This window comes from Felis catus, chromosome B4 (genome assembly GCF_018350175.1).
Source record: "Felis catus isolate Fca126 chromosome B4, F.catus_Fca126_mat1.0, whole genome shotgun sequence".
In the NCBI taxonomy this organism is placed as follows: Eukaryota; Metazoa; Chordata; class Mammalia; order Carnivora; family Felidae; genus Felis; species Felis catus.
Window position 1 is genome coordinate 99,033,468 of NC_058374.1, and position 16,623 is coordinate 99,050,090.

The window sequence follows — 16,623 nt, forward strand, 5'->3', positions numbered from 1 at the left end:
ATCTAGTGGAGAGCCGAGCTGTTACACTGAGCCCCGCCCAAAGAGGCCAACTTCACTCTTCAAGAACACAAGTCTCACCGCCAGCTTAATTTATGGAGTATAAAGAGCTACATAGACTGACTTCTAGGGGAAAACGAAGCAATTTCAGTCCTACTTCAATCTGTTAGCAGGCTCATCTATTCAATTTTCTTTTTCTTTTTTCTTTTTGACAATTCTTTTCTTTTTCTTGAATACAGAAAGAGAAAAAAATGATTTTTATTTTCAATTTTTATTAAAAATATCTTTCTTCAATTTTTATTACTATATTTTTTACTTTTGTGTAAGTTTTTCCAAATTCTACTTTACTTCCATCATTTTATTTTAGTCTACTTCAGTGTATTCACCTTTTCAAATTTTCTAACAATTTACTTTTTTCCTTCTTTTTTCTTTTTCTCTTTTTTGTTTATTTTCTATTTCTTGAATGCAGAAAGAGAAAACCTTCATTTTTACTTTCAATTTCTTTTAAAAATATTTTTATTTAATTTTTATTACTATTGTTTTTGCTTTTATGTAAATTTTTTCAAATTCTATATTACTTCCATCATTTTATTTTAGTCTACTATAGTGTATTCACTTTTTCAAATTTTCAAATGACTTTCTTCTTTTTACCTTTTTTATCTTTTTCATTTCTTTTTCTTAAACACAGAAAATGAAAAAAATTCATTTTTAATTTTTATTAAAATATTTTTAATTTTTTTCTACTATACTCTTCACTTTTGTGTATATTTTTTCAAATTCTATTTTACCCCCATCATCTCATTTTAGTATACTTCAGTGTATTCTTTTTTTCAAATTCTCAAACAATTCCCTTTTTTTTTCCTCCCCCTTTTTTTTCTCTAACCTGTCAAAACCTCTTTCAACACCCAGACCAAAACACACCTAGGATCTAGCATCATCTATTCTACTTGTGTGTGTGTGTGGTTTTAATTTTTTAATTTTAATACTTTTTAATTTCAATTTTTTTATTTCAATTTTTCTACCTCATTAATTCCTTTTCTCCCTTTAAAATGACAAAATGAAGGAATTCACCCCAAAAGAAAGAGCATGAAGAAACGACAGCCAGGGATTTAACCAACACAGATACAAGCAAGATGTCTGAACTAGAATTTAGAATCATGATAATAAGAATACTAGCTGGAGTCGAAAATAGATTAGAATCCCTTTCTGCAGAGATAAAAGAAGTAAAAAATAGCCAGGAGGAAATTAAAAATACGATAACTGAGCTGCAATCATGGATGGATGCAGCGGCGGCAAGGATGGATGAGGCAGAACAGAGAATCAGCGATGTAGAGGACAAACTTATAGAGAATAGCAAAGCAGAAAAAAAGAGGGAGATTAAGGCAAAAGAGCACGATTTAAGAATTAGATAAATCAGTGACTCATTAAAAGCAACAACATCAGAATCATAGGGGTCCCAGAAGAGGAAGAGAGAGAAATAGGGGTAGAAGGGTTATGTGAGCAAATCATAATGGAAAACTTTCCTAACCTGGGGAAAGACACAGACATCAAAATCCAGGAAGCACAGAGGACCCCCATTAGATTCAACAAAAACAGACCATCAACAAGGCATATCATAGTCAAATTCACAAAATACTCAGGCAAGGAGAGAATCATGAAAGCAGCAAGGGAAAAAAAAGTCCCTAACATATAAGGGAAGGCAAATCAGGTTTGCAACAGACCTATGCACAGAAACTTGGCAGGCCAGAAAGGAGTGGCAGGATATATTCAATGTGCTGAATCAGAAAAATATGCAACCAACAATTCTTTATCCAGCAAGGCTGTCATTCAAAATAGAAGGAGAGATAAAAAGGTTCCCAGACAAACAAAAATTAAAGGAGTTTGTGACCAGTAAACCAGCCCTGCAAGAAATTTTAAGGGGGGCTCTCTGAGGGGATAAAAGATGAAAATACATATATATATATGAAAATACATATATACATATATATGTATACATATATACATAAAAGATGAAAATACATATATATATATGAAAATACATATATATATATATCAAAAACAACAAAAGATTAGAAAGGACCAGAGAACACCACCAGAAACTCCAACTCTACAAGCATCATAATGGCAATAAACTCATATCTTTCAGTACTCACTCTAAATGTCAATGGACTCAATGCTCCAATCAAAAGACATAGGGTAACAGAATGGATAAGAAAACAAGATCGATCTATATGCTGTTTATACTTGAGACCTAAAGGCACCTTCAGATTGAAAACAAGGGGATGAAGAACCATCTATCATGCTAATGGTCAACAAAAGAATTATAGAAAGTACTAGATAGTATGGGTTTTACCCATGAAATGAATAAAATATAAGTGATTTTTGTAATATAATACTTGTCCTATGCATTAGATGATAACCTAAAGAGATTTATAGTAGCCTCTTGTAAAAGAAAAAATGCTACACTGGGAATGAGATTCATTTTGGGATTCTCTATCTCTGTCCCCCGCCCCCCACCACTGCCCCATTCCCCTGCTCATGTGTGCTCTCTCTCTAAAATAAAAAAATAAAATAAAATAAAATTCTTAAGATCATAATTCATATAATATTATTCAATTAAACAGAATCTTTAAAATAGAAGAAATCTTAAAAATATTTTTAAATATATATATATATATATATATATATATATATATATATCATAAAATATAACCCAAATAAGCAAATAAGAAATATAAATCAAGTGTCTTTGTTATAAAACTAAGAAATGTCTGGAAAATATTGCTTGCAAAGAGAATGGTTGAAGACTTGAGACTATGGTAATGATACATACCTTGAATGGCCTTTAAGACAAGCCTATCATTGGCTTCTTGACTGGTTATATCCTCACGTTCCACAGAATCAGTTCTGCAATTGACATGTTCACGATGATAAAAATGTACTCTTTTGCAATTTTGAGTATGGAAACTCTAAGCTCTTTCCTGTTCCGGACTCAAAGAAACTCTCAGAGTTGGAAGAGTGCTTAGAGATTAGTCAAGTCCCACCTCTGCTTGCTGCTTTAATCCCCAGAAGATTGAATATGCTAAATCAAGAGCTAAAATCCTTAAACCTCCCAAGAACTACCTTTAAACATTATATTCATTTTGTAGCTATTTCAATGTTCTTTTAAAATTATTAAAACTATAAAATTTAAAATCAGTTTTAACTTTCAAAGTACAAAATGCAAAAACGTTATTTTAAAAAGCGAAAAAAATTGCATGCATTTGAGCAATACAGCACATAACAAAGAAACAGACTTCCTTTAGCCAATTTATGGGATGTGTCCTCTAACACACACACAGTACACCAATTATTGTCATTCTGATATGCATATAGCACGAAGAAACACTCAGCAAGAACAGCATATATACATATATACCCTGTGATTTAAAAATATATATTTTAGGGGCGCCTGGGTGGCGCAGTCGGTTAAGCGTCCAACTTCAGCCAGGTCACGATCTTGCGGTCCGTGAGTTCGAGCCCCACGTCGGGCTCTGGGCTGATGGCTCGGAGCCTGAAGCCTGTTTCCGATTCTGTGTCTCCCTCTCTCTCTGCCCCTCCCCCATTCATGCTCTGTCTCTCTCTGTCCCAAAAATAAATAAAAACATTGAAAAAAAATTTTTTTAAATATATATATATTTTATTATATATTCTGATTATACACATTTTACATTTTATTTATATATATTACTTATATATAAATATGAATCTATAAAAAACATGTTATTTATACACAATACTTTGCATCAAAACATGTTTTTAAATGAATTTTAATTCTTTTAAATCAGAATATATATTATAAGGCATATATAAATAATATATATTGCAATTGACATGTTCATACATATATATTATAAAATATATATAAGTAATATATGTGTGGGGGCACCTGGGTGGCTTTGTTGGTTGAGTGTCCAACTCTTGATTTCGGTTCAGGTCACGATCCCAGGATCACGGGATCGAGCCCCAAGTTGGGCTCTGTGCTGCGTGTGGAGCTTGCTTAAGATCCTCTCTGTCTCTCTCTCTCTAAAATAAAATCTGTTTAAAATGTATGTTTTACATAATAAATATTCTGTGATTTAAAAAACTCAAATTCATTTAAAAGCACTTTTTGATTCATAGCACTTTTTTTTTCATTACATATACCATCAATCCATGAATACTATAAGCAAGTGCTAAAAAAAAAAAAAAAGCATTACACTAAAAATGTGGGAAACATTATAATATGCTACTGTAGCCTACCTTTTAAAATTGATAACTTCGGTGGCATTTGGTAAAATAAAGGTGATATAACACAGGCAAATTAATAAAATACCTTTAACAGAAAATGGGTAATTTTTTATCTTTATTTAAGTACTCCCACACATAAAGTGTATTTGAGTACAATATAGCACATAAAGGAGACAAATATATCTATGCTTTGTTTTTCGAAAATATAAACCTTAACTAAAGTCAAAATGCCTTAGAACAGAATATCATTTTAAGATCATAAAAAATAGTGTTTTCACTTACTTTCAAAATGACAAGTGCATATTTTACTTACTTGAGAGAATCCAAAGCTATCTGATCAATATTAGTGATTCGAAGTATAAGTAATGTGTTTTCTTTTATGCTTTCTGGAAGTCCGGGATGATCAGAACTCAAAAATGTCAAGTTTGCTCCCTAAAGAAATTAACAGATGAATTATTTATTAATTTTTAATGTTTATTTATATTTGAGAGAGAGACAGAGAAACAGAACACAAGCCAGGGAGGGGCTGAGAAAGGGAGACACAGAATCCTAAGCAGGCTCCAGGCTCTGAGCTGTCAGCACAGAGCCCGACATGGGGCTGGAACTCACAAGCCATGAGATCATGACTGGAGCCAAAGTCAGACACTCAACTGACACTCACATGCCCCAGCAGATGAATTATTTAAAGCTAGGAAGTATATGATAAGTAAAACACACTAATACTAATTTTAAATATTCAATTCTGATTATACGATACATGGTATACTTTTATACTATAAAAAAAGTATATTTAGAGAATATTTGGAAACCACACAGGCTCCAGCTAATAATATTGGAAATTAAGGAAATAATTTCTCAATTAATCTCTCAATTAGAACATTCTCAGATTTAACAATCGATGTGAAAAAAGAACTCCAACTTTCTATAAGAGTCAGAAGAAGAAAGGACAGTTATTTAATTACGGCATCCTTAAGTTTAGAAATACAACTATTGATTCACAGAAAGATGTACTGCAAATTGATGAACTACAATGGATCCATCACCCTCTCTCACCTGGTCTTTTGGAACAAACACCACATAAATTTAAAACTAATCGTAACCTAACTGGAGCAGCAAGGCTTTGGTGAAAAAATTCCTATCAAAAATCCCTAATCCAAACTTAGAAAATTATTCTTTTAATCTCTGAGCTGCTCAAATAAATATGGTTGAATATGGACAAACATTAAAATAAGGGGCTTAATTATCTCTCTTGAAAATAAGGGGAGAGATTTCTTTCCTTTTTCCTGGAGTATTTAGTTTAAAAACTTATAACTATAGTATTTTCTCCATTCTTTAAAATGTATATAAATTCTCTTGAAATGATTATATGAAGCATTGAAAGAGACTATATGATACGTGTAGCAGAACAATGCCTATGAGCACACGTATATATACATTTGTGTGTACATACTTGTACGTGTTCTAAGTCAGAGCATCCAAAGCTCTGTGAGTTAACGGATGTGGGTGCACTTTTATGCATGCGTGTCTGTGGGCACACGTACATGTTTATATGAGTATTATCTTACCACAGGGCACTAAAATTTCCTTCAGGGAGTGTCTGGGAAAAGACCTTGATGGAGCATACAAAAGTGAAAAGGTAAGTTCCAGGATAACACCTGGAAGGTCCCTGCCCCCACCCCCATATAAGACAAGACCTGCCCCCACCCTCGCAAAAAAGGAAATTAAGCCTAATATCCCTGTGTACAGAAATGGAAGACTGTGGGAAGAGCAAGAGGTGGAAGCAGTCAGAAAATGGACAGGAGGACTTCTATCATGAGAAATGTTTAAGGGACATAGTTTTAATAAAAATGTCTATTGTAAGTTGCTTACACTGATGCAAAATAAACCTCCCTCTATTATGCCCTTCAAAATGTCTGCCACACTAAGGATTATATATATATATATATATATATATATATATATATACACACATATATATACACATATATATGTATGTAATACATACACATATGTATATGTGTATATATATATAAATTTTTTTAATGTTTATTTCTGACAGAGAGAGAGAGATGAGCATGAGCGGGGGAGGGGCAGAGAGAGAGAGAAGGAGAGGGAGACACAGAATCCAAAGCAGGCTCCGGGCTCTCAACTGTCAGCACAGAGTCCAATGCGGGGCTCGAACTCACAGACCCCGAGATCATGACCTGAGCCGAAGTCAGACACTCAACCGACTGAGCCCCCCAGACGCTCCCTTCGTTCTTTCCCTCCCCTTTTTCTTTCCTACTTTCCTTCCTTCATTCCTCTGTTCCTCTCTCTCCCTCCCTGCTTTCTTTTCTCTTTCTTCCTTCTCCTCTCCACCCCATTTGTTTCTTGGAAATCATAAAAGGCAGCAGAGTTCCACATCTGGTTCAAGTAATACAGAACAGGGATAGTGAGAATAAATCATAAACTACACTAATCATTAAAGCAGCAGCTCAAAGCAAGAGGTAACTTTAATTTGGGGATAGACGTGAAACGTTCTGTCTGCAGGTTGTGAAATGGGATTTGGAGTTGATGTTCTCTAGATCTCAAGAAGCAGGCTAGACTGACATATGTCTAGTGTATTTATTTAATCCAAGTTTAAGATGTAAAGTTTTTCCTCACCCCAACTCCTCATGTAACTAGTCACAACATCTTATTGATTCTGCCTCCTGAAGACTTTAAATTTTTTTTCTAATTAGCTTCAGAGACACAGCCACTTGCCTAATTCAGGTTGCCGTTACCTCCTTCCTAATCAATATTATTCAGTCCAATCTGGTTCTTTCTACTAGTCTTCAATCCATTCCCCATATTGTAACTAGAAAGATCTTTCTAAATCACAAACCAGATAATGTCAGCTCCCCTTGTTCCATCCACCTATCATCTTTCAATGACTCCCCAATACATTTTAGATAACTCTTCAATATAAGTCTACTGTTAATAAGCTCTGACTCCTCTCTTGCCAACTCTTAACTTGAACTAAAGTTCAGCCAGCTAACGACTTCCGGTTCTCCAAATAAGCCATGTTCTTTCATGCTTTTTTTTTTTTTTTAATTTTTTTTTTCAACGTTTATTTATTTTTGGGACAGAGAGAGACAGAGCATGAACGGGGGAGGGGCAGAGAGAGAGTGAGACACAGAATCGGAAACAGACACAGAATCGGAGCCATCAGCCCAGAGCCTGACACGGGCTCGAACTCACAGACCGTGAGATCGTGACCTGGCTGAAGTCGGACGCTTAACCGACTGCGCCACCCAGGTGCCCCCTTTCATGCTTTTGTTCTTTGCACGAGCTGTCTCCTCCACCTGGAAGCCTTTCCTCTCCTATCTACTTATCCCAGCCTAGCTAATTCCTTTTCTAGGTCAATGTTGGATGGCGCTCTTTCCAGGAAGCCTCTTTTGACCCAACAAAACTGAATCATTGCCCCTCCTATCCAGCCCTCCTTTTTTACTGTATTTCCCATTAGAGTGTAAGCTCCATGAAAGTAGGAAACTGACTTAACTTATTCACTGTTCTATCTCCAATGTTTATCCTATGAGTATATATGTGCTACCTGGATGGTCACTGTGGATAGTGCTACATTTGAGATAATATAAACACAGTAATTTAAAATTTAAGAGCACTAGGGGCTCCTGGCTGTCTCAGTCCACAGAGCACGCGACTCTTGATCTCAGGGTCATGAGTTCAAGCCCCACATTGAGCGTAGAGCTTACTTTAAAAACAAAAATAAATACAAAACAAAATTTAAGAGCACTATACAAATTGTAATATTACCAAAGACCAACCCATTCTAGGGAATCCTTGTTATGCACCATAAGTCAGTAGTTGTGTGAGGTGGGGAAATCACAAGGAGGATAAGCTAACTATCAGATATATGACAGCTCCAGAGGCCAAGTATCCCTCTATACGGAGAAAAACATGCATCTTCAGGAGATAAGCCTGCAATTATGAGAAGCATTACTCCTGGTACTACTGAAGTAGCCACATACCTAGTGGCACAGCCTTGAAGGCCTTAAAAGTACCAAGAGACAAGCTCTCCTAAACTTATATCCCAGATTTGTGGGGAACGGTAGAGTGTTATGGGGAATAAATGCTATGCTTACATTCAGGCCACCGGGATCTGGACCTGAGAGGCAGAACCTCCTGGGGAAAGAGCAACCATTAGCCACTCACACAAATGCCCCTGCCCTGTAAAGAGTAGAGGTAATAAATTGAAAACTAGAAACCCTGTTCCTCCACCCCCACAGGATCCTACAAAATTCAACATCTGGTATTAAAACATTGGCATACATACATACTTAACTTACAATATAAAAATCACCAAGTTGGTATTGTTTTCCTTTTCTTCGTCCACACTGATGACTATAAATGTTTTTTTGAATAAAAGGAAGCACATTTGTTCTAGAAGTTAAATGACAAAAGTGCAAAGTTAGTCAGATTCTCTCAGAAGTCATCATCTTGAGAGTTGTAACAATGTTTTATGGCATACCTATTTTTCCCAAATTGCCGATATTCATAAATTGTTAGGGACTGGTCATGAGTAAAAAAGAACCCAATCAGCTCTCTGCAAGCATCACGTCCATTTCTAGAAAAACAGAATAATATTAAAGATTTTCAAATAGGCTAATTTTCAAATTAAATAATAAACCAGAATTGTGTATGTCAAAGAATAGCATAACTCTCTTGAATGTGTGCCAATGAGCAAGCATTATGGACACCTACAGGGGAAACGACCTGGCTTGCTGAAGTGTCAGTTTAAGTAAGATTTGGATGGAGAAAAAGCTTTACCTTACACTGATATGAATATAGATATATTACAATTTAGATTACTATTTTGACATAGAATTTTAAGATAAAGTGAAATTTTTTTTTAAATGTTGACCTTGCAAGAAGCCACTCAAGGATAGACATTTTCATCTTTGCCATTAATAGAAAGTTTAAGGGGCTCCTGGGTGGCTCAGTCAGTTAAGCGTCCAACTTTGGCTCAGGTCACGATCTCACGGTTTGTGAGTTTGAGCCCCACCTCGGGCTCTGTGCCAACAGCTCAGAGTCTGGAGCCTGCTTCGGATTCTGTCTCTCTCTGTCTCTGTGTCTGTCTCTCTCTCTCTCTCTCTCTCTCTCTCTCTCTCTCTTTCTCTCTCTCTCTCTCTCTCTCTCCCCTCCCTTCCGTGCTCATGCTCTGTCTCTATCTCTGTCTCTGTCTTTGTCTCTCTCCCAAAAATAAACATTAGAAAAAAAATTTTAACAAAAAAAGAAAGTTTAAAATCACTAAACAAACATGGTAACTTTTAAAAACACACTTCACCTTTAATATACACAAAGAACATCAGCATTTTGTATGATTGGAAGTTTATAAGCCAGAGATACATTATGTGAGAATCATCTTTCTTCTCACTTTCCTGTATCTATCAATAATCTACTAGTGATTTAAACCATTAAAGGAAAATCAAATAAAGCAGCTTACATAAAGGTTAATTTTTAAATGGCCTACCATTTTTTACTAGTAGTATATATCATCAAAAAATTCATTTCTAAGTTTCTTTTCGAAAGACATTTTAAAATCACTTTTTAAATAACTTCTAATTAAAATGTCTTATTTGTAGGTTCCTAGTTCCTATAATTTTTGCAACATACTAATATATATTACCTAACATGTTCATTCTACATTCACATTTTTTATTTAAATGTGACAAAACTAATATTATTCTTATTTCTATTTGAAGAGACTATTTTTTACAATTATAGAATTAGAAGTTTAATAAAATCACAATTACCTTGATATGATCCTACCATCAAACTGTACTTTGTGGGAAAGCATGTTTTCAGTTAATGTAGAATGGGTTCTTATCCTGTTAAGAAATACTCTGGTCAATAATTATTTTAAAGTTACTTACACTACACTTGATGTAAATGATGAAGTACGAGAAAAAGTTACGTTGATATTTTGAAACACACAGAATGAAGATGAAGTTATAACCCCTCCCCCCCACCCCTCCCCCACCCCCCGCCTCGCCCCACGTTTTGAGTGCTCACTGAAGCCGACTCGGAGGAAATAACCCTGAGATGCAGTGTATAACACATGAATGACTTCTATTTGAATGTATAGTATCAAAGTGCTACACAAGTAAACTGCACATTTGTAACTGGTCCTACCTGCAGCCATTTCTAACCCTGTTCTATGCCTCCCTCCAACCATATAATTTGCTTTTTTAGTTTTTTTCCATTAGAGGTAACTAAGGGACAAAGTCCTGCCAATAACTTCCAGGAAAGACTTTCTTTTACCCTGGTGACAGAGTGTGGCATGGGAACAGTTCCTGCCTGTGAATGTGGCAGGGAACAGATGCCAGCCATCAGGCAAGCATGTCAGAAAGGCCAATAAGATCTTGAGAAAGCCAGCCCAGAGCTGCGTCATCACTGAGCCACTGGCCTAAAACCAAACACTACCTCCAGGCAACTGGTTATGTAACAAAAATAAATCCTGACTTGTTTAAGTCACCATCCGTCAAGTTTTCAGTCACGGGCAGCTGAAAACATTCCTTACCAACAGAACAGAATAATGGAAAAGGATGCTGGAAGAGGCTCCAGCCTTGCAAGAGGTCTAGCTGTAAGACCCCAGGCTGCTTATTTAATCTTACGGCCTTCATGAAGCACAAAATGACCTCATGCAGATTGCTAGTCCTAAAATTTTGTTTAATAATATGAAATAAAACCCAAATATCCACACTTTGGAACCCTGTTCCTGGTAATCTCCTTTATATTAAGAAATCTGAAAAATTGGTCATGTGTCTTTACTCTCCTTCCTAAATAATTTTTTGGCACTCCAATAAAACTGCAGGTGTAATGAAACTGCAATAATGTAAATAGTAAGTGAGTATATGAGTCATTGGGATCTTGAAAAGTAATACTTCAATAAAATCTAAGTCTCTATGAAAGGTAAACAGGATACACACAACAAGAGCCTATGGACCAAAGGAGTTTGTGAACACAGGATGGAGCCATGAAAAATTGGTCATCTCGATTCAACTTAATCCATTATTAATGTGCATATTGAATGCTCACTACATGCCTAAAAAAATTCTAAATGCTGAGAAAAAAACAGCAATAACAGCTACTATTTATTGAGAACTTCCTAGACATCAGTCACTATTAAAATCACTTAAATGTGCATTGGTCCATTCAATGCTTGCAATAACTTCATGAAGTACTATTATCCCATCTTACAAATAAATTTTACAGTCATATAGTTACTGCATGACAGAGCCCAACCTTGCTCATAACCATTATATTAGATTGCTTCTCAAAGATGAACAGAATTCAATTTAACAGTGATAGGTTGAAGTAACAGCAGCTTAGAGTCTAGAGTCTCCGTGAAAAGATAAAAGAATAAAACATTTACATTATAAATGGAAAGTTCTATGCTAAGGTTTTAAGTATCCAATAAGTAGTACCAAACACTTCTACCCAAGTTCTTAACCAATACAAAATAAGAATCAGGCAGATGAAGATTAAAATATGTATTTTATTATATCACTAACTACATACTATATTACTATATACTATATACTATTACTATATACTATATACTATATACTATTACTATATACTATATACTATATTACTAACTATATTACTAATTATATTACTAACTATATTATATGACTAACCCACTCATTCCCAGTGGGTAGGGACCCTGCGAAATGCAACGCCTTGAGCAGCTTCTGCAGGCAGCTGGCTCCCAAGGAAAAGAGAAGAGGAAGGGCTGCCCTATACCTGCTATTCCCACTTCCAACTCTGAAGCAAAATCCTCTTCTCCTTCTCCAGGAAGAATGAATGCGGGAGGACGAAATCCATGAATTCAGTAATTCTAACTAATACCACTATAGTATTTTTCACTGAAGGAGGCTCAATCTAAAATTTATATTGACAAGGGCTGCCTGGGTGGCTCAGTTGGGTAAGCATCCGACTTTGGCTCAGGTCACGATCTCATGGTTCATGAGGTCAAGCCCCAAGTCAAGTCAGGCTCTGTGCTGACAGCTCGAAGACTGGAGCCTGCTTCAGATTCTGTGTCTCCCTCTCTCTCTGCCCCTCACCTGTTCATGCTCTTTCTCTGTTTCTCTCTTCAATAATAAACATTAAAAAACTAAATTAAAAAATAAGTAAAATAAAATTTATATAGAAGAGGAAAGGGCATAGTATATCAAGCCAATATTGAAGGTTTTTTTCTATTACTCTAAAAGAAAGCAATACCAATTAAGACAGGATGATATTGGTGCAGAAATACACAATAGGGAGATGAGACTAAAGGAAAAGCCTAGACACCAACCATGCATTTATAATAATTTGATATATTAGGACATAAGCAGCAGTATGAGTTAGAGGGACTATGAGTTTGTGATAGGTAGAGATTTCCTAAAGATACATAGGGCACTAACGATAAGTGGAAAGATCGGCAAACTGGTCTACATCAAAATTAGTAAACTCCTATTCAGCAAAAGACTTGATCAAGAAAATGAAAAGGTGACCATAGAGGAAGAAAAGATCTGTCCAACAAATATAACTGAAAAAGGACTTGTACCAAGAATATATAAATTAAGTTCCACAGATCAATGCAAAGAAGATAACCCAACAGACTCGAAGGGAAGATTCATGTAAGAGGATATCTGTTTCATACAAGGGGATACTGATAACACACCCATAAGAACTAAGATGAAAGACATTGACAATACTGAACACCAGCAAAGATGTGGTGAACTAGAATCCTCTTACTGCTACAGGTGGGAGTGCTAATTGCAGCCACCACTCTGAAAAACTATTTGGCGTTATTTTTTAGAGCTGAACAAATGCATACTAAATGGTCCAGCAATTCCACTTCTAAGGATGTACTGAGCAGAAACGAGGACGTATGTTCACCAAAAGGCATACACCAAAGTTCATGGAAGCACCACTCTGAAACAGCCAAATGTCCATCAACATCGTGAGTAAATAAACCGTGGCATATTTATATACAATGAAATACTGTACAGTGAGAATAAAAGACAAAAACAAACAACAACTCATAACATATTGACTCATAAACATGTTGAGCAAAAAGCCAGATACATAGTGTCTAAATTTTGTGACTTCAGTAAGTTTATAATAAGGCAGTTACCATCCATGATATCAGGACAGAGAGGTTACCCTGTTATGGCAGGGGAAGGGGATAGGCAGGCAAGGGGAGTTTCTGGGATGTTCATAATGTTCTATTTCTTAATATAGGAACTTGGGACCTGAGTATTGTTCACTTTGTGGAAATTCCTTTGCTGTACACTTAAACTGTGTACATTTTGTGGACATATACTTTATTTCAATAAAAGATTACTTTATAAAAAGAAACATTTAGGGGCACCTGGGTGGCTCAGTTGGTTAAGCATCCGACCCTTGATTTCAGCTTAGCTCATGATCTCACAGTTCGTGGGTTCAAGCCTGGAGTCAGGCTCTGTGCCCACAGTGTGGAGCCTGCTTGGAATTATCTCCCCTCCCCCACCCCACCACTTGGGCCTCCCCCCCCCCCAAATAAATAAATAAACTCTAAAAACACAAAGAGAAGTTTAGATGTGTTAGCTGAATAATGACCCTCCAGAGTTGTTCATACCCTGTACCTCAGAACATGTAAATATGTTACAATTACATGATATGATAAAAGGGACTTTGCATGTGTGACTCCAGACCCTGAGATGAGATTATCTGAAATTACCCAGCTGGATTCAATGCAATCACAAGTGTCTTCATGAGAGGAAAGCAGAGGGATACTGTGACTACAGAAGAGCAGTGTCAGAGTGATAAAAAACAAGAAAGACGAGCAGCCATTGCTGGCTTTGAGCATGGAGGAAGGGGCCATTAGCCAAGGAATAAAGGCAGCCTCTAGAAGCTGAGAGAGACAAGGAAATGGATTATCCCCTAAAGCCTCCAGAAGGAATGCAGCCCCGTCAACACCTTGCTTTTACGCCTCTGACCTCCAGAACTGTAAGAGGATGAATTTGTGTTGCTTTAAAATACTGTGTGTGGTAATTTGTCACAGAAGCCATAGGTAATTAACACACAATACCTTTGAGTATTTAAGGTATGGAAACACCCTTCCAGAAAATAAGAATGAAACAAAAGAGAACAGTTCTAAAGAAGTACTTCTTGGCATGTCCAGCAGTCTGAAAATATGAAAGCATTGCTGCAGAAACTGTGGATTTTGTGTCTATTGATGTTGAAGTGAGCCATCACCTGCCAATGAAGTTGTTGACAAATTTAAGTGGACTGCACCCCAAAACCGTAAAAGCCCAAAGATTTCATAAGCTACAACGTAAAAGGCAAAATGATAATAATAATAATAATAATAATAATAAATGTTTAAATAATACTAACTTTGAATACATTATATCAATGAGATTCAGCACATACAATGTCTCAGTTACTATACTGTATATTGTCACATTAATTATCTCCTAAGGTTGTAGCTGTCATTCCTAAGTTACTAATAAAAACCCTAGAGATCTGAAGCCGGAAGATGGCGGCGTAGGAGGACGCTGGGCTCACCGCGCGTCCTGCTGATCACTTAGATTCCACCTACACCTGCCTAAATAACGCAGAAAACCGCCAGAGGATTAGCAGAACGGAGTCTCCAGAGCCAAGCGCAGACAAGAGGCCCACGGAAGAGGGTAGGAAGGGTGGCGAGGCGGTGCGCGCTCCACGGACTGGCGGGAGGGAGCCGGGGCGGAGGGGTGGCTCGCCGGCCAAGGAGAGCCCCTGAGTCTGGCTGGCAAAAGCGGAGGGGGTGGACGGTGTGTGTTCTGACAGCAAGCGAGACTTAGCATCTCGGAGGTCATAAGTTAACAGCTCTGCTCGGAAAGCAGGAAGGCTGGAGGACAAAGGCAGGGAGAGCTGCTGAGCCCCCGGACGACAGAGCTCAGTTTGGTGGGGAACAAAGGCGCTCGCCAGCGCCATCTCCCCCGCCCATCCCCCAGCCAAAATCCCAAAGAGAACCAGTTCCTGCCAGGGAACTTGCTCGCTCCGCGCAAACACCCAACACTGTGCTTCTGCGGAGCCACCCCTCCTGCAGCGGGTCTGACTCCCTCCCGCTGCCACAGGGCCCCTCCTGAAGTGGATCACCAAAGGAGAAGCGAGCTAAGCCTGCCCCTCCTGCCCCCCGTGCACCTTGCCTACCCACCCCAGCTAATACGCCAGATCCCCATCACCACAAGCCTGGCAGTGTGCAAGTAGCCCAGACGGACCACACCACCCCACAGTGAATCCTGCCCCTAGCAGAGGGGAAGAGAAGGCACACACTAGTCTGACTGTGGCCCCAGCAGTGGGCTGGGGGCAGACATCAGGTCTGACTGCGGCCCCGCCCACCAACTCCAGTTCTACACCGCAGCACAGGGGAAGTGCCCTGCAGGTCCTCACCACGCCAGGGACTATCCAAAATGACCAAGTGGAAGAATTCCCCTCAGAAGAATCTCCAGGAAATAACAACAGCTAATGAACTGATCAAAAAGGATTTAAATAATATAACAGAAAGTGAATTTAGAATAATAGTCATAAAATTAATCGCTGGGCTTGAAAACAGTATACAGGACAGCAGAGAATCTCTTGCTACAGAGATCAAGGGACTAAGGAACAGTCACGAGGAGCTGAAAAACGCTTTAAACGAAATGCATAACAAAATGGAAACCACCACAGCTCGGCTTGAAGAGGCAGAGGAGAGAATAGGTGAACTAGAAGATAAAGTTATGGAAAAAGAGGAAGCTGAGAAAAAGAGAGATAAAAAAATCCAGGAGTATGAGGGGAAAATTAGAGAACTAAGTGATACACTAAAAAGAAATAATATACGCATAATTGGTATCCCAGAGGAGGAAGAGAGAGGGAAAGGTGCTGAAGGGGTACTTGAAGAAATAATAGCTGAGAACTTCCCTGAACTGGGGAAGGAAAAAGGCATGGAAATCCAAGAGGCACAGAGAACTCCCTTCAGATGTAACTTGAATCGATCTTCTGCACGACACATCATAGTGAAACTGGCAAAATACAAGGGTAAAGAGAAAATTCTGAAAGCAGCCAGGGATAAACGTGCCCACACATATAAAGGGAGACCTATAAGACTCGTGACTGATCTCTCTTTTGAAACTTGGCAGGCCAGAAAGAATTGGCACGATATCTTCAGTGTGCTAAACAGAAAAAATATGCAGCCGAGAATCCTTTATCCAGCAAGTCTGTCATTTAGAATAGAAGGAGAGATAAAGGTCTTCCCAAACAAACAAAAACTGAAGGAATTTGCCACCACTAAACCAGCCCTACAAGAGACCCTAAGGGGGATCC

The 16,623-nt window shown here is 37.6% G+C and overlaps 1 protein-coding gene across 14 annotated transcripts in view; it reads right to left on the reverse strand.

Moving 5' to 3' along the window:
• Positions 1-16,623, reverse strand: part of CAPS2 (calcyphosine 2) — a 64,540-nt gene that overhangs the window by 18,210 nt on the left and 29,707 nt on the right. For all 14 annotated transcript variants that reach the window (XM_045062080.1, XM_045062082.1, XM_019835234.3 and 11 more), the window contains 5 exons: positions 10,059-10,133; positions 8,774-8,869; positions 8,592-8,685; positions 4,580-4,698; positions 2,831-2,904 (listed from right to left, as the gene is read on the reverse strand). In XM_045062080.1, coding sequence (XP_044918015.1) covers positions 2,831-2,904; positions 4,580-4,698; positions 8,592-8,685; positions 8,774-8,869; positions 10,059-10,133 — 458 coding nt within the window. The remainder of the gene's footprint in view (positions 1-2,830; positions 2,905-4,579; positions 4,699-8,591; positions 8,686-8,773; positions 8,870-10,058; positions 10,134-16,623) is intronic.